The sequence below is a fragment of the Lepisosteus platostomus genome, chromosome 7 (genome assembly GCF_059453375.1).
Source record: "Lepisosteus platostomus isolate fLepPlt1 chromosome 7, fLepPlt1.hap1, whole genome shotgun sequence".
Classification (NCBI taxonomy): Eukaryota; Metazoa; Chordata; class Actinopteri; order Semionotiformes; family Lepisosteidae; genus Lepisosteus; species Lepisosteus platostomus.
The window spans coordinates 15,542,992-15,566,970 of NC_142617.1; the positions used below are offsets into that span (position 1 = coordinate 15,542,992).

General features: G+C 38.5%; 1 protein-coding gene across 3 annotated transcripts; it reads right to left on the minus strand.

The window, feature by feature from the left end:
- Positions 1–37: 37 nt before the first annotated feature.
- On the minus strand, positions 38–23,228 carry supt20h (SPT20 homolog, SAGA complex component). Of its 3 annotated transcripts, none has more exons than XM_088639479.1 (25): positions 23,101–23,228; positions 18,552–18,645; positions 18,130–18,165; positions 17,524–17,582; positions 17,372–17,438; positions 16,482–16,608; positions 15,808–15,911; positions 15,426–15,542; positions 13,549–13,602; positions 12,861–13,000; positions 12,248–12,404; positions 12,088–12,144; positions 10,452–10,523; positions 10,130–10,299; positions 9,460–9,492; positions 8,426–8,543; positions 8,014–8,122; positions 6,902–7,057; positions 6,133–6,451; positions 5,384–5,538; positions 4,344–4,369; positions 3,193–3,273; positions 2,336–2,441; positions 1,456–1,589; positions 38–484 (listed from the first exon to the last, which is right to left on the minus strand). In XM_088639479.1, exons 2-25 carry the CDS (start codon positions 18,552–18,554, stop codon positions 347–349), a joined length of 2,538 nt encoding a protein of 845 aa, XP_088495605.1. In that variant the 5' UTR covers positions 18,555–18,645; positions 23,101–23,228; the 3' UTR covers positions 38–346. The 3 variants fall into 3 exon arrangements, with proteins under 3 accessions (XP_088495605.1, XP_088495604.1, XP_088495606.1); XM_088639478.1 differs by having other exon boundaries at positions 3,193–3,309; XM_088639480.1 differs by lacking the exon at positions 1,456–1,589 and having other exon boundaries at positions 3,193–3,309.
- Between the last annotated feature and the right edge of the window lie 751 nt (positions 23,229–23,979).

The window sequence follows — 23,979 nt, forward strand, 5'->3', positions numbered from 1 at the left end:
AATGTCACAATTTCATTAATATAAATATCCCTTCAGGGGTTCTTGGCAAATAAATTGAAAGTATTATCCCTTCAGGCCTTTTTCTTGAATGACCTTATTAAAATCATCAATGAAGGAAGTACACGGTGCAGATTATTAAGCCTCGAGGGTAATGTTCTTTCACAGCAAATTGAAGGCTACTAAAAAATCCGTTGTAATCTTCTGACATCATGATGATTTGCTAATACAGATGCGCAACTTCCTGAGATCGTGCTGTACAGCAGTGTCTTTCAAAACCCTTGCATGATTAAAAAAAAAACCCAAGACGCGTGCAGCAAGGAAAGCGTTATTTTCCTGGCAGGGCCCGTCATGATTTTGGCCGAGTTTGCCCGCTGCGTTTCCTTTTACTTTTTGGTTGGCTGTCTGAATGTTGTTGAAGGTGTGCTGCCTGTGTTGCTGCCGCCATAGCCATTTGTTGGCGCATTTGGTGCTGCAAGAATCGCAACTGAATATGAAGAGAAAAGAAGAAGAAAAAGGATCGTGTCATGGTGACGTCTGTAGGAGAACAGGCTTCTCAGTGCAGGACAAATCCAAGCATGATTGCAAATGAATGGATTAGTAAGTACGCTCAGGTGAGGCTCATAACAAACAAAGCAGTTAAATAGGTGTGTGGAGAGAAGATATCCGCACTCTCAGACAGTGAACACAGTCAAGCAGCACCAGTGGCACAGAAATCTGCAAAGAGTACCTAAGCGGGTTTTTGAAGTTCCGCTGTGACGAGTATTTTTTCCATTTCTAATGCTTCTTTGCCTGTACTTTTGGGGTGCAGAGATGGCAGTAAGTCAGCAACTTCAACCAGCATTTGCATTATGTTTGGCAGGGGAGGGGAGCTTTTGACCTTTGTTACGGGTTTAATTGCAGCTTAGAAGAGAAAATAAGCTAACATAAACAGAGAGATCATGCATGTAAAAGAAATGGCTTAACATGTTCTGGCAAAAACACAGCTTGATTGTAAATGTACTTGATTCTAAAACGCTAAACAGTGTTTTGTTGTTTTCCCAATGCCAATGATGTAAACGAACTTTGCAATATAACTGATCACTAGTTTCTTCTGAAGCAAATAATTGGATGGTATTTACTTATGAAATTAAAGGAAAGGGGAAAAGAAGTTGTCAGTATGTTAAGATGTGCCACAAGCACTCCTTGAATGCTGGTTAAAAAAAAACAACAACAAAGAAACGATGGCATGGCTTGAATGTTAGGGAAATTCAGTGCTCCAATTTGATATCAGCCTTCCTGATGTTTTCCCCAAACATTTTTTTGTCCCAGAACTTTATAAAAACAAAACATGGGCGGCACCTAGTTTTCATTTTGGAACTCTGATTACATTTTTGGCCCCGGGGACTGTCCCTCGCCTGTTTGGAGCCTAGAATTTTATAAGACTGGATGAAATCGATAGCGAAGTTGCTGGATTACTTGTATCTGTTGCTGGTGGTGCTGCTGCTGCTGTAACGCGTGCTGCTGCTGTTTCAAGGCAGAGGAGAGCTGGAGCCTCTGCTGGGGGAGGCTTTGCCCTGGTCTGTTCATGGCAGAGCCCAGCTGAGACAGAACTACGAGTGGGGAAGAGGGTCATGAGGCAGGTAAGGGACACAGCAGGGAGGAACAAGGAGAGTTTCGGGGGGTATCCGGAGCATGGGAGGAGGGGTGGGGGGGTAACAAATCAAAACACAAGGAGAGTGTTGTAGAAAGGGGGAGGTCAGTAACGTTCACCTACTGTAAATGTTAAAACAAAAATCCACATAACTATTTTTTCTGTTAATATCTAATCAAATTAGTAAAGAAAACTATAGAACCATGAAGTGCCAAGACAGGAGATCCCTACGATTCAGCACTGCATGCTAAGAAGAATTTTTTTTTCAGTTGGGGTACCACAATGGTTATACCGTGTTTTAGGGAGAATACTCAAGTGATAAAGTGCCTCCTGTTTTTTTATGCATTGCTTGACGGTAATTCTTTTTAGCAACTTGTTTCTAAGCTGGATACCACCTGGACACTTGGCACTCCATGGCTGATGTCGGTTTCTCATGAAAAAGAAATGACAATGATTTTACACATGCACGTGATCTAGGATTTGCTGATCTGCGTACTGCCATAAACACACTGAGAAACTATGTGAGGGGGCACGGCGGCTGCTTGGATCAGGGTGTAGTGAGGGAAGGGTAGGGGAAGACCTCAGGTGTCACAGAGTATTCAAGGGATACTGAAAATGGACAATGACACAAGGGCTGTTTGTAATTTAAGAAGGCAGATATTTGCAAACACTCAGCCAGTAGAAGGATAGTGTATTGACTCATACCTGCTGCCTGTGGAGACATGAAGCCACTGACTCCTGCAAGGTTTATGACTGCAGTTTGCTGGCCCGTTAGACCTTGGTCCTGACTAGATGGTCCTTGATCAGTAGCCTGATGGGGGTAAAGAAATTAAATGTACAAATTAGACCTAATCATAAGTGTGGGTATTGCACTTTAAACTTTCTTGATCATTACTTGGAGAGATCCAAGTAGCCAGAAATACATTGCGCAATGAAGCAACAAGATCTCATTACATCCAAGAATTACTGAGAAGTTGAGATCTTAATTCATTATTTCCAGAAATAAGCCTCTGAATCGGCTTTAACAAAACAATTAGGTGGCTTCTTCCAGACTGCCAAACCTTTTTTTTACAGTCTAAGTGTAACAATGTCTTTACATTATTGTTTAAATGATTAATAATATTATAATTCAAATATTATTTTGTCAACTTTGATACTTCTGACATACCTCTTGAACACTTTTTTCAGCACAACAATATTTTAAAGAAAAAACACCCCAAAAAATCTAAAACTTTGGGAAATTAAAACAAAAATATGACGAAGATCCATAAACTGAAATATTTCCAAGAAAAACATATCATAATTATTGTTTGCATGCCAACCTCTGAGCTAACTTGAGTAAGTGGAAAGATTTTTGAGCTCATTGCGTTTGTATGGTGGAGATATAACAGATTACTTAATGATGCCCTTGTACATCAATCATTGGTAAAAAAAAATGACTACTGTCAGAAACACCTATTTCTATGCTGGATCTATTTCGGTGCTGTTTCATAGAGAGCTCCGCTGCGGTGGAACGCAGCCTAACAAGAGGTATCCGTGTCTGTGTGTAAAGGAAAGCCCACCTGTTCCCCGGGCTGCTGGGGGCTGGATGTGGCTGACTGGCTGGACTGCTGCTGAGGGGAGAACTGGGAGATCTGCTGCTGCTGCAGGGAATTAAAGATCAGTGGCCCTGCAGGGATCTGGGATTGGAAGAGCAAAAACGTTGAAAATGCAAGACGCACGCGTATCAGTTTCGTATATGTGCGTTTCTTATGGCAACTAAACTTGGCATTTTATACCACATATAAGCCAGGAATTCCAAACAAATAAGTCTGGGATCTTAAGCCAAGCATTTACCGTAGTTTTCTGCTCAGACGTTCACATAAGCTATTCACATTAATTTCCAGATCTCCACTTTAACGTTTAATAATTCTCCTCAAACACAAGAAGCAGAGAGCTCAAGCAAATATTTTTGGACATGCAACAATAACCCAGTATTCTAGGTCCCTGAGCTGTAGTAGGAAGAGCAATAGCAATCACCAACTTAATGGTCCCTTAATGGTTTTCTTGTGAAGAACAAAAATATTGAATACAGCCCACCACACGAAACAAGTACACTGTGAGCTGTTTTCAGTCCAGCTTGGAACTGTTGCTGTATTTGAACTCTCCTCTAACTCTGGTCTAAACTTGTGACAATAGGAGACAGCCAACATATTTCTTAATTAATATATCTTACGGTCATCAACATACATAGGAACAAGTAATAGGTTTATTCCATGCTGAAAAGAGAAGAAAGAAAACACAACGTTTTTTGTTGTGTTTTCTTTCTTCTCTTTTCAGCATGGAATAAACCTATTACTTGTTCTTGTGCAGCCTACGCATGCTGATGCAGCTACCCACCTGAAGTATCATAATACATCAACTCAAGTGTTATAAACTTATCAATATGTGTGCAGACCAAACTGCACATCTGCATGAAATGACTAACTTTTTGGAATAAAAGGAAATTAAATAAAGCAGTAGCAGCCTGTTAGAAAACCTAACTAGTTGTGGTCAACAGGTGGGCATATATTAGCGAGTTCTGAAACAGTAGCACTTGCTCTCTAACCTAAGGTAATTAAGCAATGCTTTGGTTTTGCTGCTTCTTATGTAGTATTACTCCCTGCTGTTCATGTCCATCTGTTTGGTGAAGGTTGCAAAAACTGTTAGAAAAAAAATGAATTCTGCATCTTACCTGGAGAAGATTCAGGGGCCGGAGACCTGTGAAAATTAAATAAAAACCCAGTGGTCACTTATTTGGGAAAAAAAGGTAAATCGGAACTGCAAAGCACTTCACCTTTGCTCTAGGCAACTGCACCTCTTTTGCTTCATAGAAAGCAAAAACAAATACAGAGCAAGTTGTGTAATTTATGAATTACACAATGAGTCAGTGTAATCAAAGGCTAATGCTGTCATTATCTGTATACAGATATACGGATGGACTATTATTGAACATTGAATTGTTTCCACGCTTCTGTTGGTCTTCCAGTCTGTGATAGATTGTTCACATTTAATATGGGCATAACTACTACTATACTATAGTAATAGCTATACTAATACTATAATACGTTCATGGCTTCATAGAATTAAGATTCCAAGCTTGCTCAGAGTGAAGGCGGAGCTCCATGTCCCATATGTCTCTACTTCTTTCCTGGGTCCCATCATTGAGTCTTCCTGACTCGCCTGCAGGCTTGCAGGGATGCCAGTGAAGGACATACAAGAATGGCTGCAAATGAAGGGAGGCCATTTGGCCCATGTAGCTCGTTTGGTAGTTAGATTTTAATTGATCCATGGATCTCATCCAGCCTTTTCTGGGTTGACTTTGTCGATGGCCTTGAGGATTTTGTATACTTCAGTACAGGTCCCGCAGAGTTGTTTGTGTTCAAAGGCTATAAAAAGCTTCAGCTCCTCAATGCTGCTCTTCCGATTGCAGCTAACTCCTTGCTGAAGTACTGGGGACCTTGCGATGTCAATGACAAATTGCTCTGCAGGCGTTCACACCCGAGAGGCGTGTCTACACCGCTCAATCTCTTCAGAGCAAGTACAGGAGCAGTTGCTGTTGAACCAAGGCTTAAAACAACCGGTGATTCCAAACCCATGGTATAAGAAGATAAGATTTCACATGGGTCATGATCGCGTCTTCCAGAATAGTCCCACCTGCTCAGCCGAAAGCTTAGGCCACAAGATAACGCTTAACCGTGCAGCAGGGAAGGTCTGCAGAAACGTGGCGCTTACCTGCTTGGGCTGCCGACTGCATGGCAGCTGGCAGAGCTCCTGGTACCAGCCCTCCTGGAGGCAGGATGCCGCTCAGGTTGATGCCAGCAGAAGTAATGGCACCAGGGCTGCAGCCCAGCATGGAGTTGGAGCCACTCATCAACGTCTGAGGACCACTGTTCTCACACAGCCAGACGGGGTAGCAGAAAAAAAGAACTTGATCAGTGTGCTGTCGGCTGCATATGCAAGCGTGCATTGTGGCACGGAAGGTAAATCTGAGTTATTTGCTGCTTGATTAATCCAGAAGTGCTTAAACATACCAAAGATGTTTACCCGATAAAACACATTTAGCATGCAAAAGAACAAAAATTTACGTTTGTTAACATTTACAAGACTAACTTTGAAATCGATTCCCATGTGATGAAGCATGCAAAGGCTTTTCTGTAACATTGCGAGGGTTATGATACGTCATAGATTATTGTTTTTTAGTCCTGTTTATACAATTTCACATTTCAGCTTTTGCATCTGTAGGCAATCAAAAAAAGCTATACAGATAACAAAAAATATATAGTTTTCAGCCCAATACACTGCCTACCTATGTTAAAAAGTTAGGAATCAATTTTGTTTTATAAACAATGGAAGGAGTTTTATCACGTGACCCTTCCTAAAAAAGGCTCCGAAGTAAATCAATTTCAAGATGTAGGAGAAAAAGGGGTCAAAACAGATGAATTCCTTTCAGAAGGGCAGAAGAGGAGAAGGAAGATCCTTACCACACCGAGCCGACGACATTAATGAAGTTGAGGCCGGCAGGGTTGGTCATCACTTGAGAGGTGGAGGTGCCGCCCGTAGTTATGGACGTGACCATGGTGGACAGAGGAATGGTCATGACTGGCAAGGCCTGGCTCAGAGCCATCTGCTGCTGGGCAAAGGGGGCGAGCAGGGCTGGCTGGGGTGTCATAGCCGAGTCCTGGGGCGTGGGGGTTGCGGAGGGGGTGACAGTAGGGGTCGAGGTCTGGATGTCTGGAGGGTGTGGAGTAGAGCACGGGGTGTTGGTGGGGGTTGGTGTGGACGGTTTGGGAGTCCCTGATCCTAGAAGTTTAAAAAAATATGAATAACAATAAGAATCATCATGCACATAGACTCAGAAAAAAACACTGAGGAGCTGTTGGTACAGTACAGTGGTTGTTTTTTTTAGAAAGTTTGTTCGGTAGCTATTGGATTACTGTCACCAGAAGCCGTCACACACAGGAAGGGTGACCACAATCTCAGAAATAAAGCAGATTTGTCCATGGCAAGGAGGTTGCTATACACAACTGCTGATATAATTCTTTTTCATGATTTGAAAAGCACTAGCAGTGTTGTTTTTGACATGGCAGAAAGCAGCTATCAGGTCACCCCGCAACATATAGTGGGCTGTGGAACCTCTGGAGCTCGTTAGGACCGTACTGAGGTAAGCGCTACCGTTTCAAACGTTTCCTGTATCGATCAGGCCCAGAACTGCCTGTGTGGAACTCTGGAGTCAGCGGGTTGTGAACTCACTCTGTGATGAGCCGACTGGAGAGAGGGCTGCGGGGGACAGCAGACTGGCTTGGTTCAGCTCCAGGGAGTGTTTCCGGGACAGAGACTGGGTCTTAGAGGGAGGGGGAGTCGGGGATTTGATGTGCCCGCTTGATGGCTGAGAGATGTAAGGGTTACCTGTGGAAGAGTCAGAAAACACACTTATTTTTCTATCCTCCCTGAAAACAAAGACATTTATACTTGATATCTTATTGCTCATAGATCACACTGTATGATTCTAAACATGTTAATGTTTTACCTGTATTATATAGCTAGGCAGTATACATAAATATATTGTGATATATAAAATATATTTTAATAAATAAAAGCACAATATAACATTTAAAATCCTAGATAACCATTTTCTTAAATATGTTTCAGTTACACATAGACTGTGTGCTTATACTAAGGCAGCAAGAGTGCTTTTTTGTTGCACATGTTTCAAGGCGCAAGTTGACCACACACTGGCTTCTGCAGTCTACAGGAAGTACAGCCTTGGAACTATATGCCAGCAGCCATATCACCTTGCAGCTCACAACTGGCAACCCACTGAAGCTCAGCAGGTGTGAGCCTGGTCAGTACCTGGATAGGAAAAAGGAAAAACTAGGAAAAACTAAGGTTGCTGCTGGAAGAGGTGTTAGTGGGGCCAGCTGGGGGCGCTCACCCTGCAGTCTATGTGGGTCCTAATGTCCCAGTATAGTGAAGGGGATTTAAAAGGCACCGTCCTTCGGATGAGACATAAAACCAAGGTCCTGACTCTCTGTGGTCATTAAAAATCCCAGGGTGGTTCTCGAAAATAATAGGGGTGTAACCCCAGTGTCCTGGCCCTGTCCATTGGCCCTTATCAACCATGGCCTCCTAATAATCCCCATCTATGAATTGGCTTCATTACTCTGTTCTCTCCTCTCCAATGATAGCTGATGCGTGGTGAGCGTTCTGGCGCACTATGGCTGCCATCCAGGTGGATGCTACACATTGGTGGTGGTGGAGGGGAGTCCCCGTTACCTGTAAAGCGCTTTGAGTGGAGTGTCCAGAAAAGTGCAATATAAGTGTAAGCAATCGTTATTAATTATTATTATTAACTATGGTGTTACCTGAGGAGCTGCTGCCTGAACATGACGGCAGTTTGATGGGAGGGGGTCTGTGTTTCACGCCTTTTCCCAACACAGAGGACTGAACCAATGGAGAAATTCCATCAGCCTGCTGTAAAAAACAGACACATCAGCAATAAATTACTAGAGGCTGTACACCAACTGGAAGGACATTCAAAAATGCAAGTGACAATTACAAAAAAAAAACATCTAAGAAAAAGGAAAAGTAAGACAAAACATAAGAACATACAAGTGAAAGGCAACCACTCAACCTTTCCACCATTCAATTAAAAGAATGCTTACTTACTAATGCTGAATTGCTTTCACTAAATTTGCACCAAATTTTAACTTACTCAGTAATAATGACTATTCTGGTGTTCTGAATTGGGTACATATACTCTGAACACACTCTCACCTCCATTTCCTTCCCAGGAGAAAGCTGACTTTGGTTTCCAATGCCCACCGAATTATGAGACATCTTCACAGGACACTTGACATCTTTCTCATAAACATCTTTGTACTGGTTAACAAACCTGCAATGAATGTGAATGATTATATACAGCAGGAACATAAAACATGTCTTCATTACATCCAAATTAGATTACTACAATGATCTACTGTTGGATAGTCCAAATAGTGCCCAGTTTGTACTTCCAGAGCCATTGCTAGGATCCTAACTAAAAAATATGACCATATAATCACAGTATTGCCATCTCTACACTGACTCCAAGTAGTATATACAATTTTAAAGGTTTCCTAATTTCCTACTATATAAAGCTCTATAAGTTCTATCCCCCTTGAGTGAACATATAACCACTTAGAAACCATGGATATACTCTCCAAGTCTCAGGAGCTTAAAATCCACAAAATTCTTAAAACAAACACAGAAGTTACAGTACTCACCTAAAGAGTCCCTGTAACTGAGAAAGAATCACTCCCAAGAAGCCCCATCACTCTCAGCCTTTATATCAAAGCTAAACTTTTAGTCTTTACTATTCTTGTGTAGTCACATTTTTAACATAACTGATACATTCGGTGGATATGTGATGACCAAAGTTGCATGCCTTCTTATTGATCACAATATATCTTCTATTACTCATATTAACACAGCCATCTGCCCCCTATACCTCAGTTCCTTCTTCAACTAATGGCACTGAGCAACCACTCTGACAGACGTGAAACTCTGGATGCAGAATGATGGACCCAAGGCCCTATTCGATTGTGGTGGTTTACTGGTCACAGCCTAGGACCTCCTATACAACTAAGATATGTCAACTTTAAAACAGTTGGCAGACGTCCATCGTTGTACTAAATTAAATCATTCCAAGCAAGCTGCCACCAATTCTCATAATGTACTTGTACTTGTGAACTCAGTCTTTGGCAATGCATCTCTAAGGACACTATACTAAATAAAAACACACTCAACAAATTCATTTAAAATAATCTTACCTTTCAGCATCTGTTCTTGAGCCAATTAGGAACCTAAGAAGGAAAGAAAAAAGCACATGTAAAACAGTTCCAAGTACTGAAAAATAACCTTTGGTTTGATAGATTTTCATTTTACTGTCTGTTGTGAATAAAAAAATACACCCAGTAATTCTTCTCTGGCATCATTAAAATTATAAACTTCACTTCTTTCTTTAAACAGCCTTAGGTTCTGCGTATAACTTGCATCCTTCTAATTTTTTTTTATTTCAGTACTTTACAAATCTCATCCAAAACGTCCATAAGACGTATGGATTATTAAAAATAAATGCAGTATTTCAGGCTTCAGGCACAAGCAGGTAAATGGTATTTTATGGCAGTTCAATTACAAAATCCCTCCAAGTAGAGTCAGTACATTCTGAAGGTGATGGCCAAGTGTCATGAAACCACACTTCTAAAGTCAAAGTATATAGCCAAAGAACAATATATATATGTATATAGTCAAAGTACAAAGTTAAAAAAAGGTACCTAGTCGGGGAAGGTCAAAGATGTAAAGGTGTCTGTCATCTATTAAGAGTCTGTCTCATTAAATCAATGCAAGCAGAGTTGGTCTTTTTGCTGACTGACCCTGTAAGGTGTCCAACCTAAAGATATTCTCACGCACGTGTGCACTCGCACACTCTCACACACTTACGGAGGATGACTAAGATGCAGACCACTCCCTTCGTCCTCACTCCTGGAATCCTTGGCTGTCTGAATCTTTCCATATATGAGAGGGTCACCCACAGACTGATAGATAGTGAGTTTTGTCTTCTCAACCTGATTGCTCACTTCACATTCAAAAATGTAATCATCCTTAAGTTCCTGCAAAAAAAAACCACTGCATGAAATCTTTATGTCAAAATATGAAGCCTTCACATATGAATTTATATATATATATAGTAGACAGCATACACTTTGTGCTCTGCGATTATTAAGTCAATAATAATACTTATGTACTGCATAATAATACTTACATGTGCTGGCCAGACAGTAGGTTGAGAGTCCTCAAGCTTGATTGATTTCTCCACAACTGCGTATTTCTCCACCTAAAACAAAAAAAATCACATACTGGCCCACACTATTGTCCATGAATTCCTCCAGTTTCCTAAAGACATTTTTTTATTACTAATAATATTTAAAATGTACATCATTCTGCCTGACAAGAAAAGAAAATGCAGGAATAGTTAACAGGAGGCCGATATTAGGTATCCAAAAATATTCGCTTATTTTTTGCTTAATTACACCTTTAATCATTTAGTGACATTTTAATATTCAGCACACGGTACAGAAGCAGTTTCTTCTGCCAAAAACGCACTTAATTTAGTCACTGAGTAAGGGATTTTCCACTTATCCTGCACCTCATAAATTTTGTGAAAGTGTCTTTATCTTGATGTAGCCATTTAAGGTCACAGTGGGAGCACTGAAGGGGGTCCAAGGGTTCACACAAGAAGAAAGTATAGAAGAATTTTGGTGCCTTGATTGTTCGTTGCTAATATAGAAAGACAATCGTGGATGTATGAAGTAAATACCTGCCTTAATCCTGACTGAGTAGGTAGACTAGAGCATGGAGGAACTGATAGGACCATCATTTGCGGTCCACCAATTCCTATCAATAAGACTAAAAAACTAAAGCGCTAACAATGAGAGGATAACTGTTGTATAGGCTATACAGGAAATCAGAACCTTAAGGTATTCTGAGTAATCCCTAATGACTCGTTATCATTGATTATCCACACAGAACAAACTGTGATTACAGGCAGGCTGAACTACTATCTTGAATATGAAAATATAATGAGTGGACAGCCTTACATTCGGCACTTTAACTTCATTTTCATCTTCACACCTTCTCCAACTGAGTTGTCATTCATTTCGTCTTTATGACAGAACTATGGAAGTTTCTCTGCTTCCTTATTGATCCCTATCCTTATTGTTCATATGTACATTTTGTCTGTAACGTCAGCCTATGTGAAGGGAAAAGTGAAGTCTATCCCAATTAAAACTGCTACTTTTTTTATCATCCACGCAGAAGCGGGGACTGCCAATGTTGGGGGCAAATCATTTTCAATCTCCCGCTGTCGACGGACCTGAACAATCTGTAGAGAAAGTTTGAACTGTCCAGCTTTGTATCCGAGGTCAGTTTCAATTTGGGAGGATTAATGCTTTTCTGCCCAATACTTGCAGTTGTTAACACTGATGTATCCTCCTGTGTCAGGAGTCTCAAACCTGGTCATGGCGATTCCCAATCCCACTGGTTTTAAAAACCATTGATTCCGGGAGTTTGAGAATACTGGTCAGTTTTTCATCAAGCAAACACGTCATTTGATCAAATTAAAGTGTACGGCTCCTGAGGGATAAAGGGTAATTTTGGTCCCCAATGATCTTGAAATGACTTAATTTAACAAATCACCTACTTCATTGATCTCAATTGATCTTAAGTACTTGTTAATATAATAATGATCTATCTAACTTGTAGGACTGGGGGTTCTCTTTATGTTTAAATGAACTTACCTTAAATGTAATAAAATTAAATCAACCTTGTAAGAGGTTAAAGAACAGCCAGGAGCACGGAATTTAAAACTAACAAGACTAGACCAAAACCGGAGGACTTACGTCAACTTCAGATGGAGCACTCAGCTGGAAGTTGCTCTGTTTCCACATGTCAACACACTGCCAGAGGGAAGACAGGAAAATACACATAAACCCAGGATTACTTAACACGAAACGGCAATATTGTTCTGGGCTGGGAATGTGTCATTTTGAAACTGCTTACGTTTCCAGCTTTGGAGATTTTCAGGTCAATAGGGGGCGCTGGTTTCCTTTCCTTTCTTTTTTGCAAATAATCCAACAGTCTCAGCTGTGGGGGTGTGGGGAAATGGGCCATTTCTTGCTGTCTGTTTAGAGCTGGCCTAGAATATCTCTTAAAACACCTGAAAAAATAAAAAAAGTAGCTAAATCAGATGTGGTGGTCAAATGTCAGGGGTAGCTTATATTAAGAAGATAGAAACACAGTATTGACAAACACCCAGTCAGATACTTAACATTAATCATCAATTAACAATCAACTAAACTACATTACTGAAGAAACACATTAGTAACATTACCCTCATTCACTGCTGAAGCACGTACACTGCAAAAAACAAGGCTGCACTATGAGAGATATTGGATACACTAAACTGTACAGACACTACAACCACTCTCAAAGAATAGCACAAAATTATACACATTTTTCAATACGGTAGAAAACGAGTATAATAAATAGCATTTGCAATACTGGCAATTGCTAGACATATAACTCAGAAATAAAACCTCTTCAGCTCCGCTGTCTTCATTACAGTTGGAATCATTACAGACAGCATCATAACCAATAACGTTTCTCCTCTCACCGTTTCATCGAGCGGGTATTCATCTTCTGCTTGTTGTACAGCAGCCGGTTCACTGTACATGTCACAGAGATGGAGGGATCCAAGCACAGGGGCTCTGCAGTGGCCAAAATCAGATGGCTTTCCAATAGGAGCTTGTCATCCTGCAAACAGAAAGCATTGTCAGTCTAGCTTCTGTGCTTCGATAACTATGCTAACTCACAGATGAGTCTGAGTATCAGCACAAAACGAGCAAGACTTCAAAGGATAAAGTCATGCTGTCTACCCAATCAACAGCACAATAATTTTAAATTACCTAGAGGTATTCAGAATAATCCTAAATACAGCCATTTTTATGCTAGTCAATTCTAACATTTTCCCTACTTGAAGTTGTATATGGTATGTGTATATTATCAGAGATTTCAATATACTGCAGTCTACTAACCCTTTAATTTTTGGTGATATTATCCTTGAGACTTGTCTGTGACCAACCTGTGATTTGTGACCATAAACTGCAGTAGCCAAGATCTTATAGGAGGAATGCTATATATGGGCAACTTCATCTGTCCATTACGTGCATGGAATAAGAGATATCAGGTACTTCAAGCTGTTTCTTGTATAAAAAGAGTTATAGACTTTACATACTGACTGGCATGTGAGTGTGGGCTGGGCAAATTTATACTGTGCATCTTCGTTCAAAACTTTTTCTCACCTGTGTCCATTTGTGGTTATCACTTGTCATGGCGTGGACATCGCAAATCAGTGTCTGAGAAGATAACACAGTCAGATCTTGATTTTTTAAATGTAAATAGTAAATATCTTATGAGAGAGAATATACCTAATAATCATAAGATAGTAGATACAATATTCCACAGTTCAATGTATTACTGTGGTTATACAGAGGGGTTACATTGTTGCTGGGAGTGAAATTGCCTAAATAAAATACACAAAAGTCATGTCTGGAATGTGCTATGGGTATGTTTCAATGGCAGTAATGGGCAGGGGATAAAAACTGGCAAAAACTATTAATGACCAATATTGATAAGGAGTTGCCTCTCTAATCATTCGTTTCTTTTTTAATGATGAAAGAATTTACAAATATAACATATACAGTACAAAGTAAAATATTTTTCAACTTTCACCTTTCATTTATTATTGTATTATTTTTTAAATATAATTATTTACATTATGCCAGCATGGATGGGATGTTATATGTAGAAATGTAATCAGCAAAAACACAACAAATAACCAACAATCTACACAAAACACGGTTTCATCCTCTTTCACAGAACAAACCCAATCCAGGCTTGCCAGTATTTGCTTAGCAACCTTTCTGCTTGTAACCTAAGAGAAAAGGTGATCTTTTACATTATATAAATCTCCTTCACAACATTGATCCACTGTGCCGGTATTGGGGATCTTCAATAAACCATTTTCTCGTGATAGTTTTCTTACTAGAATTCCTAGTATATATCTGTCCTTTAATTCCAAGAATAAAAAAGAAAATTTCCCAAAAACTTTACAGAGAATTCAAATGGTATGTCTAGGTTTACTATATTAGTAAGTGCAAAATGTATGAATTTTCAATATTGTTGTATTTCCGGGCATGACCAGAATATGTGTGAATGAGTTGCTACTTGTTCTCCACATAACCTCCAACATTGTGAACTGCTTCCTTTTTGTTTTGCTTGAGTTCTAGGACTGATAAAAAACGAGTAATTTTTCCAACAGAAATTTCTCCAAACTTGTGAACTGATGGAACTTTGTTAAAATCTACATATGGTCTTCCACTGTTCTGCAGAAATTGTTTAATCATTTTTTTGTCACTTTATTTTAATATATTTTGATGAATCTTTTTTCATATCTTCAATGTTATTATACAGTTTTGATATTATTTTTTTCTGGTTGCTTTAATGGTACGATCAAGCAATTTATTACCTCGCTCTGTATTTGGTTGTTTTACTTAACTATTTACATAGTGCCTAATTTGGAGGTATACAGTATGTAGGAGTCTTTTTTTCTAGATTATACTGTTGTGTTATGTTGTTGTGATGAATTTTCAAAGTGATTCTGTTTCATCAATGTACATATTGCTGTGATCTCTCTCATAGTCCAGATTTTAGAACTGGTATCAGTTTCCAGAAAGGAAATCTGAATCATAAGAAATCCACCTTAATATTTTAATGTCCATCTTGAAGTTATAGGTTATTATTATTTTAATCCAAATTTAATTGGTACTATTACCCAGGGTACAGCTGTTATATATATAGCTTCTGCCAGTGATCTATCACCCAAAACTAATCATTCATTTCTAAACCCCATTTAATGCTGAATACTAAAGTTACTGCATTAACTACACAAGCCACATCCAATGCACTGCATACACAACAATAACAGATATAGACTACAGGTGGGGACAAAAATCTTGTAATGTGACTACACAGAAGTCACACTTTTAAAAAGATCATGGATAAAGGTTTTAGAATCATGGATAAAGTCTTCATACAACAGCCTGTGATAATCACTAAACTGAGTTGGAGTATTTTCCATTTAACGATAAATCATCTCCTGAAAAGAAATATTAATTACCTGCATTGTTGGCCGTAGCAAAATATGTCGGCTTTGATAGATTGGCATTTTTGTGTAGCCAGACTGCCGATAATCCCTGATCTCAGCAATGACGCACCCACAGTGGAATATATTAACCTGTTCAAGAATAAAAACTGTGAGCAAAAGATCATGTTACGTGTACAGTCACATAAATATGATGTTACTGACATCATGATGTTTGATAAATCGACCATTGCCAAATTAAATGCATTTTTTATAGATACAACATCAAAATCATGGTCTTTGTTAATTAAAACATTTAAAGTAAAAAAATATATTAACATATGTTAAAACTCCAAAGCAACCAACTACAACCGCAGAATAAATGTGGCTCAGCTATGAAAACACAGGGGGTGCCTACCTGTGACTTCTCCAAGAGGTCAACAAGAATTGGGGGCAGCTCCTCTGCATCAAGATACTCCAGTAGTTCCCCTTCTTCATAAGGTAACCGGATGGTTTCTGAATCTGAAACACAAGGGTCCTTTATTCAGTAATTCCTGAGAATCAGGCTCTTGGATTTCAGCATATCACAGGCATCACATGAATACTTAGTTCCAACTCCAAAAAACAGACTGATTAACACCTAATCTTCTTCCTGTAACCCACAAGGCTGTTGATTAGAGCATGCATTCGTTCTTTCTAAAAGACTCCATAGCATAGCCTCCAGTTCAAAAATTTAAATTTCTATACCACAACATACAACAGATTTCTCTTGCTACATAAACCAATACTACAAGCAAGATCTAGCAAGCTACTGCATAGAAAGCTATATCTTATAACATCAAATTTTAAACGGAATTGAAGAGAACAGGTAAAGAGGACCAAGGAACACTGACTTGAAACTGTTCTTCTAGCAGTAATGAAAATATTCTTACTCTTAGTGGAATAATCCAGTATACAAAAACTGCATTGAAACAAAACCTCACTTGAAACATTCAAAGGAAAGGCCACTCACAATTCCTAAAAAAATAAGAAACTTAGAAATTATGACTGTCTTGCATGTTTTCTAAGTGGACAGAGAGAAATATAGTTTACCAGAACCATTTTTTCCCCTGAGCATCAATGAATAGCCATCGTTTCCAGGATACAGATTGACAACAAGACAGGACAGAGACTCTTGCATCACCAGCTTTTCCAGTAGATTGACATTTCTCCTCAGCTTCTGCAAAACACAAATACAAATACACCTGTAATAGAGAATTAAAAGAAATCTGGAAGACAACTGTCTGTATCGGATGTCATTCTAAACAGAAAATCCAAGATGCAAACTGTTTCTGCTGCTGAAGCTTTTGGTATTGTTTATCAAATATTTACATAAAAGTTACATTTTAAATATAATTTACATTAAAATAAATGCTCTTTTTACAAGACGTTCAGATTTACAAGAATGCTCCGACTAAAGGCTAAAATCTGAATATTACCCCATTTGTGCCCTTGAAAATCTGGAATTCTGCACTTTCTCTCAAGTAATTTGGGCGGTGTACTTCTCCTTTTGCCCTATTTACAAACAGGCATGGAATGTCCCACTAACTTAATCAGACAAGCTACAATCCTTTTTAAAGAGTAAAATATAATATGAGCCTTGAGTATGGTGAAACTAGCAAAACACACAGCTCTTGGCTCTAATTGCTGTCAAAAGGAAATCACTAAATGCTTTTGCCATTTTACTCCAGTATTTAGTTCACTATGGCTATTGACTAAAACAAGGGTTCCTTCAAGTGAAAGTAATGTTTTTCTTTGAGTCATTTTCACAGTAAGGGACTACTATTTTACTAATACAGCGCCAAACCGACTAAATGAAATCAGAAAAGAAAATAAACAGCTCTGTATGGAGTTGTCAAATATATTCCAACATGGCCAGTGCATTTTTGTTGAAAGACATTTTTTGTTCAGGATTTCATTTCAGTTATTAACACTTCTCTTACCTTAATTTCTGGCTCTTTTTCACACTCCTCCATGTACAGGTCGTACAGCTTCTGATACAAAGACTTCCTGCGGCAAAATGAAATGCAGTAGGATTTAGGCTCGAACATTTTAAACGTGCACAGAGGAACTCTAAGTTGGAATCACACCTCACCTTCCACTTGAGGAGCTTCTCCTTTTGATTGGACGCTGTTGTGCACTTTCCACAATGTACTGCAAAGAAGCACAAATATTTAAAGTAGCGCATGTCACCTGGACTTTCCACTGCTGCTTACAAAATCATGCTGTTGTGTTCTGTTTTAGGGCTAGACTGTTTTCCCACACACAGTGCTAAATGGGATGGATCTTTATAATGAAAAGTCTATAGGGGTGTGAGCTAGAATTAATACAATGCCTCTTAGATGATCCTCAGCAGAAGTTTTATTTATGCAAACAGGCACTTGTCATTTACCACAATTTGGTTTAAAGACTTGTGAAGATGAGCAACACTAGCAATGTTTGTTTACCCATGTTTGCACTGGTTAACACTTAAGTTACTTTGTCCTGTTGTTTCAGTTTGGTCTGCCAGAAGTACCCTATTTGTGTTATCACATAAGTTATTTCTTAAAACCACTGTCTTAAACATGCACACAGGAAAATTATATGACTCTAGAAAAGCTAGTATTCTCCAACATCATCCTAAACTTACTCTCATCACATAATCCGTACAGATTATCATTCAGAGATTTTTTTAACCAATTTTTAGATTCCAATTTCTTACCTCTGCCCTGTCCAATGCATATTCCAAAACTTGTTGCTGAAAAAAAGTTGGGTATTCAAAAAATACAATCTTAGTAGGTTCTAAATTGTTACAGAGCATTCATCACTATGAAATGGTTTGTTCCTTTATTTTTTTTAATTTGTTTTGATAAATATCAGACCTCTAGGACTGAATGTTTCATGTTGAAAACAAGCTTCTCCAAAGAAATTAATCCATTACATTCAGAATGGTGAGCACACTGAAAAATGGAGGTATAAAATTTATATAAGACGCAAAAATGTAGCATATTAACTTAAATAATTCCTTTTAACACTTTGTGGTACACTTCATATGATCATCAGTGACAAAAAGTTATTAAGGACAGATTAAAAAACATAAACATCTTTAGATTGAATACAATAAAAAAGATTAAAGTCTCTCACCATTGTGGCTTCAAAAGAGAATGTGTCTGAATAACAGAAGAGGTGACTAACATGAGTCCAGCTAGTTTATCCCCTTGGGTCTCTTCTTCAACCCCTGTAAAATCAAATAGCGATGATTAATATTCATTACATTCATGCAAATGTACCTTTACTGGTAAACACTGCACAGCATTGAGGTAAATTCTGAAATTACAATAAAATACTAATGACATTTTCATTTCTGACTCCTGTTAAATAAGCTACAACCTTACTGAACTGAACTAACCCAGTTGAAATCCTGTTAAAACAGCATCAGTAAACAGAAACGGGGGCAGTGATACTGAAAAGCTTGTTAAAATGTTTTACTACAAAGAATGAGGTAAAGCACAGGGTCCTACAAAATCAGTTTTGCATTGATGTTGTGCTCACACTACTTGAGATATAGCTTTGTCGCACAAGAGCTATGTTAGTTGCTGTTAATTTAGAATAAACAAAAAATGTAAATCATTTTGTATTTTGATTTAATTTTTTTTTACACAGCCACTTCAGAAATTAATTCATTCTATACTTGTAGTAATTGCACCATACCAAAATGACCAAAATAAATGTGAAAATTTTCCATTCTGAGGACAGCAGTACCAAAAGGTGAATGATAAAATCACAAGAAAAGTATAGTGAAATGTTTCTGCTGTTGTGCCACAGAAATTTAGTGAAAAAAACTTTCTTATTTTGTCATGATTTTATTTAAAAATCCAAGATCCTTTTTATGAAACAATGGAGTTGCTTACAGGGAGCATGGGCGACTAGACGTTTCAAAATAATGTAGTGATCGGAATTTAATTTGGTTAAAAAGAAGTTAGAAAACCAGTAACTGAAAACCTCTGGTCAATTCTCCAGTTTTGCCATTTCTTCACAGTCGATTCATCCAACTGGCTTTAAGTTGATTGATTCTCTTTGACTCCATGTCTGCCAGAGTTTTTGTCTTTCCCAAACTAACAAGTGACACCTCCGTTAGAAGTATTACTTACTCCATGGCTCTATGGACCTTGAAGGACCTCCGCAAATACAGTCACCATTGGACACCATTGTGTCCGATCTGCTGCTTTAATCCTCCATCTCCTCACACCCAACTCTCTTATATCTGCCTCCATATCTTCCAGCCATTTCAATCTCGGCCTCTTTTCCTCCTGGGTGTCGCTCTATAGCTCTTCGGGGGCCTCTACCCCACTCCGTCCTTTGGATGTGCCCAAGCCATTGTAGTCGTCCTGCCTTAATTGTAGCAGCCAGATCTTGGTCCAGGTACAGTCTCCTCAGTTCATTGTTCTTATTCTCCATGTTTCTCTTATCCTTACAGGCCCATATATCTTTCTCAGAACTTTCCTCTCCCAGGTGTTTAGATGGCGTTCGTCAGCTTTAGTTAGGGTCCATGTTTCTGCACCATATGTGACCACAGGTCTAATAAACAGTTTGGTACAGAACCTTCTTGAGTTGGCTATATAATGCCCCATAGCTCTTATTGCAGACTGCCAGTCTGGCGCTCACCTCCCTGCTGATCTTATTGTCTGCCGTGATAATCGCTCCTAAATACTTAAAAACTCATTCACGGCTCGGAAAGAGTGCTGTCCTACTTTTAGATCCATTGGTTGTCTTGGATCTCGAGAAGTCCTCATGTAGTGGATCTTTTTTTCATTCACCAGTAAACCTAGTCCTTTGGCTCCTGCCTCAAATTCTATAAATGCCTTCCGCAAAGCATTAACGCTTCGTGCTATTAGGGCCACATCATCAGCAAAGGCAAGATATTGGGAGAGCCTATTATAAATATCCCCATCAGGGTTAGTTTCTAGCCCTCTTATTGCCTTCTCTAGGGTTATATCGGTTACAAGGGGTCACCTTGTCGGACTCCCCTCTCTATCTTGAAGGTTTCCGAGATACTATCCTGAACACTAACCTTTGCAGTGCTCTCCTCCGTGGTCATTTTGACCAGCTTTATTAACTTATCTGGAATACCAAACTGTCTCATACTTTTCCACAATCCTTTTCTACTCCCACTGTCATATGCTGTCTTAAAATCAATATATAAATGATAAACGTCTATACCATACTCGTAACACTTCTCTAATATTATCCGTAATGTAAACATCTGGTCCACTGTAGAGCGGTTGCCTCTGAATCCACATTGGTAATCCCCAATGACCTCTTCAGTCCTTGTAGCCAGTCTCCTGGTGATCCCTGTAACTAAGATCTTTTACACTACTGACAACAGGGATATACCTGTGATGTTTTCGCATTTCAGTTTGCTCCCCTTCTTATGTATCGGACAGATAAGGGCACATCTCCACTCTTCTGGCATCTTTTCTTCCTCCCAGATTCTCCTAATCAGTGTGTAGATCCTCCTTGTCATTTCTTTTCTCCAGCACACTTAATTAGTTCCCCCGTAATTGTATCCTCCCCTGGCATCTTATTATTCTTTGAAGACTTTATGCTCTCGCATCCTTTTCTTCTTCTGACACAATTTCCAAGCTTCTCTTCTTCTTTGCCTATATTCTTCCGTTACAAGTATTACATGATTAAAGACAACTGCCAAAAATTGATGAAGCAAATGCACCATTACACAGTGTGAGGGAATAGGCCCCTGTATCATAAATAAGGCTGGACACACACACTGCACTTTGGCAACATGACTTGCCACGTGGGCCTAGTTCCTACTACCTGACATTGTTTGGATGATTATTGAGTTTTCCCATTAATAAATAATGCATAATATTACAAATTTACTGCCATTCTATATATCAGATTTAGTTAAAATCTTAAATCCAACCTGCTCAGTTTTTTATTGCTGGTTTGGAGAGTGGGCTGGATCTTGGTAAGGGATTCTGGGTAAATGTCCTGCACTCCCTATCATGGTTGTTTATAAATTTACCCACGCCAATGTCACAGTCCAAGATGAGCTATTCTTCTAGTCTTTTACACATGAAATAAAAGATAATTCTAAATTAGCTCTAAGAAGGGTCTGCAAACCACCAGATTAACCTTTAAACAAGCTATTAATTGATTTTTCACTTCAGTGATGAAAATGCTAAATGGTCAATGTCAGTTCAGAAATATAAATGTGATTTATACATTTAAAAAAATTCATTCTTGCTTTGATCTACACTTGGAAAAAACGTGAAATTAAGGAATCTTTTAATAATATGGTCACACTGACAAAAAAAATCACAGGTGACACATGTCTGAACAAACATTAGCAAGACTTTAATGTGGAACAGGTGCAATTTTTGGCAGAAAAGGAAATTCAGAAAAACAATGAAAACCCATACACTCAAACAAACTGACTCTTGGACTTAGGTCTGTTCGGACACTAAGGTGCTTGGCTTGGCAGAAGCCTGTTGTTCTGGTTTACATTTCTTCGGCTTATATATCAGGTTTTTTAAATCGCATATATTTAAAGAGTAACCAAATATTTGAAGCTTCCAGAAATCACGAAGTTTATAATATCTGCCAAATCAGGTGGGGAAAAGTACACTACCTACCTATTTTGGCCAACTGAGCTTAACTAAATAATAATTTCACTGCTAAATTACACTGTCATGGCAGTAACCTCTCTGTGGTATTGCAAGCTTAGACTTGCAAGCATAGAATGGCAGTAGAGTAGTATCCTCACAATTACTCACAAACAGTTCTATTTTTTGGGATACCAAAAAAAAAAGCAATTCAAATGCCCATGGAAACATACTCACATGTAATATTTTTAAACTATTGTATGTTGGACTTCTTAGATACTTTGCTGAACTTTAAGTACTTTTTTAAGATCATAAATATTACAGAAAGGACAAAAGATACCACTCTGAAAAAAAATGCAGTTCTATGATGATCCATGCACTATTTATGACGGTGTAGTTTGGACCTACAGTATAGCTGCACCGCAGGAAGCCTGGATAATACTGTTCTAAGATTCGCGGATATCTGGCATTAGGCAAAACGGAAGATTAGAAGAAGCATTTCCTTCTCATAAATTTACATTTTTACACTGGCCTTTTTGGGAGATCATGTCTATCACTTTAAATAACATGAAAAAGAATACAAGATGTCTCAGACTTCTAACGACTATGTGAATCAAACGCAGACGCTCCGCCTCCTTCGTGACAAAGAGAAGCCCTATTTCTTTAAAAAAGTCATACCTACAGTAATATATTACCAATTAAATAAAAACAATTACATTCACGAAATAGATAGTCAGATAGTCTAAGTTCGTAAGATCATGGTTATTGAACCTTCAAAACTTTCAATAGCACTGAAGGCAAAAAACAATATTTCTAACGTTTAAGTATTTATGGAAATATCAATTATCATAATCGATAAATATATTGCATAAAACATGTGAGATTAATTAGATTCACATGCTGATTCCATATGAAATAGTATCAGAGATCAGCAAAATATAATCTTTACTGTATTTCTGGCCATCTAGCAGGTTTTGCAAAGCACAGACCACCTTCCCCAACCGAAAGTTACAAGTCAGCAGTCAAATCCAAGATGCAGCCAACGAGTTTCAACGAAAATAGCAATTTACCATGTGTGTGCCATGCCGGACTGAGATGCTCAGCACCATCGGCGACAGACAGTAGATTTACAGTAAACTTGATTCAGTATCTGTGCAAAAAGCTCGAGGCAGCCATTTTCTTTCAGTGCAACAACAAAACTGAGCTTCCGGTATGAGGGTACAAGGGGAGGTCTCTACACTGTAGTCTCTTAGTTTTATTGGTTTATTTTTCGTCATAGCGTCGTGAATGCCTTGACCATTTGCTGACAGAGATCTGTTCACATAAAAATGACCAGGGCATGCTTTTTTCGTAACTCTAGTCCTGCAAAGCACAATATTGGCTTATGTTGTTTTTGTACTTTTGTATTGTATTGCTACCAGGAAAGTAGTGCTATTATAATACTTATGCCATATCTTTTTATTATTTAATTTTGAATAACTGATGTCAAAAAATTAATTTATTTTTGTATCAGGAATTAATTTGATAAATTAAATTCCTAAAAGATACTAAATTAATTATAGAAACAACTTAAGATTGTGTGAAGAAGGATACTAATTTGCTACCTTGAACTGAATTTTCAATATCGCTAATCCTGGTTTGGATGTTAAAGAGGCTTGCCGTAAATGCATAAATATGCCTCTAATCGTACTGGTGTCGAAAGACATTTCTGGCGTAAATTTCACGAGACCTAAAATAGCAGCTTCATTAATCTGTTGCAAAGTCAAACTAGCCCACCGCTTCGTTTTTCATATCGTTCAGCATAAAAAAATAGTAAAATTTATAATAATCAATGTAACAGGTTTCAGCCGAGAACCAATATTATGTAATGGGCAAGTATCAGGTGTTCTGTTTAACTTTCTCTGTTTTTTGTCCCTCATATCCACATAGACTGATGGCTACGACTGTAT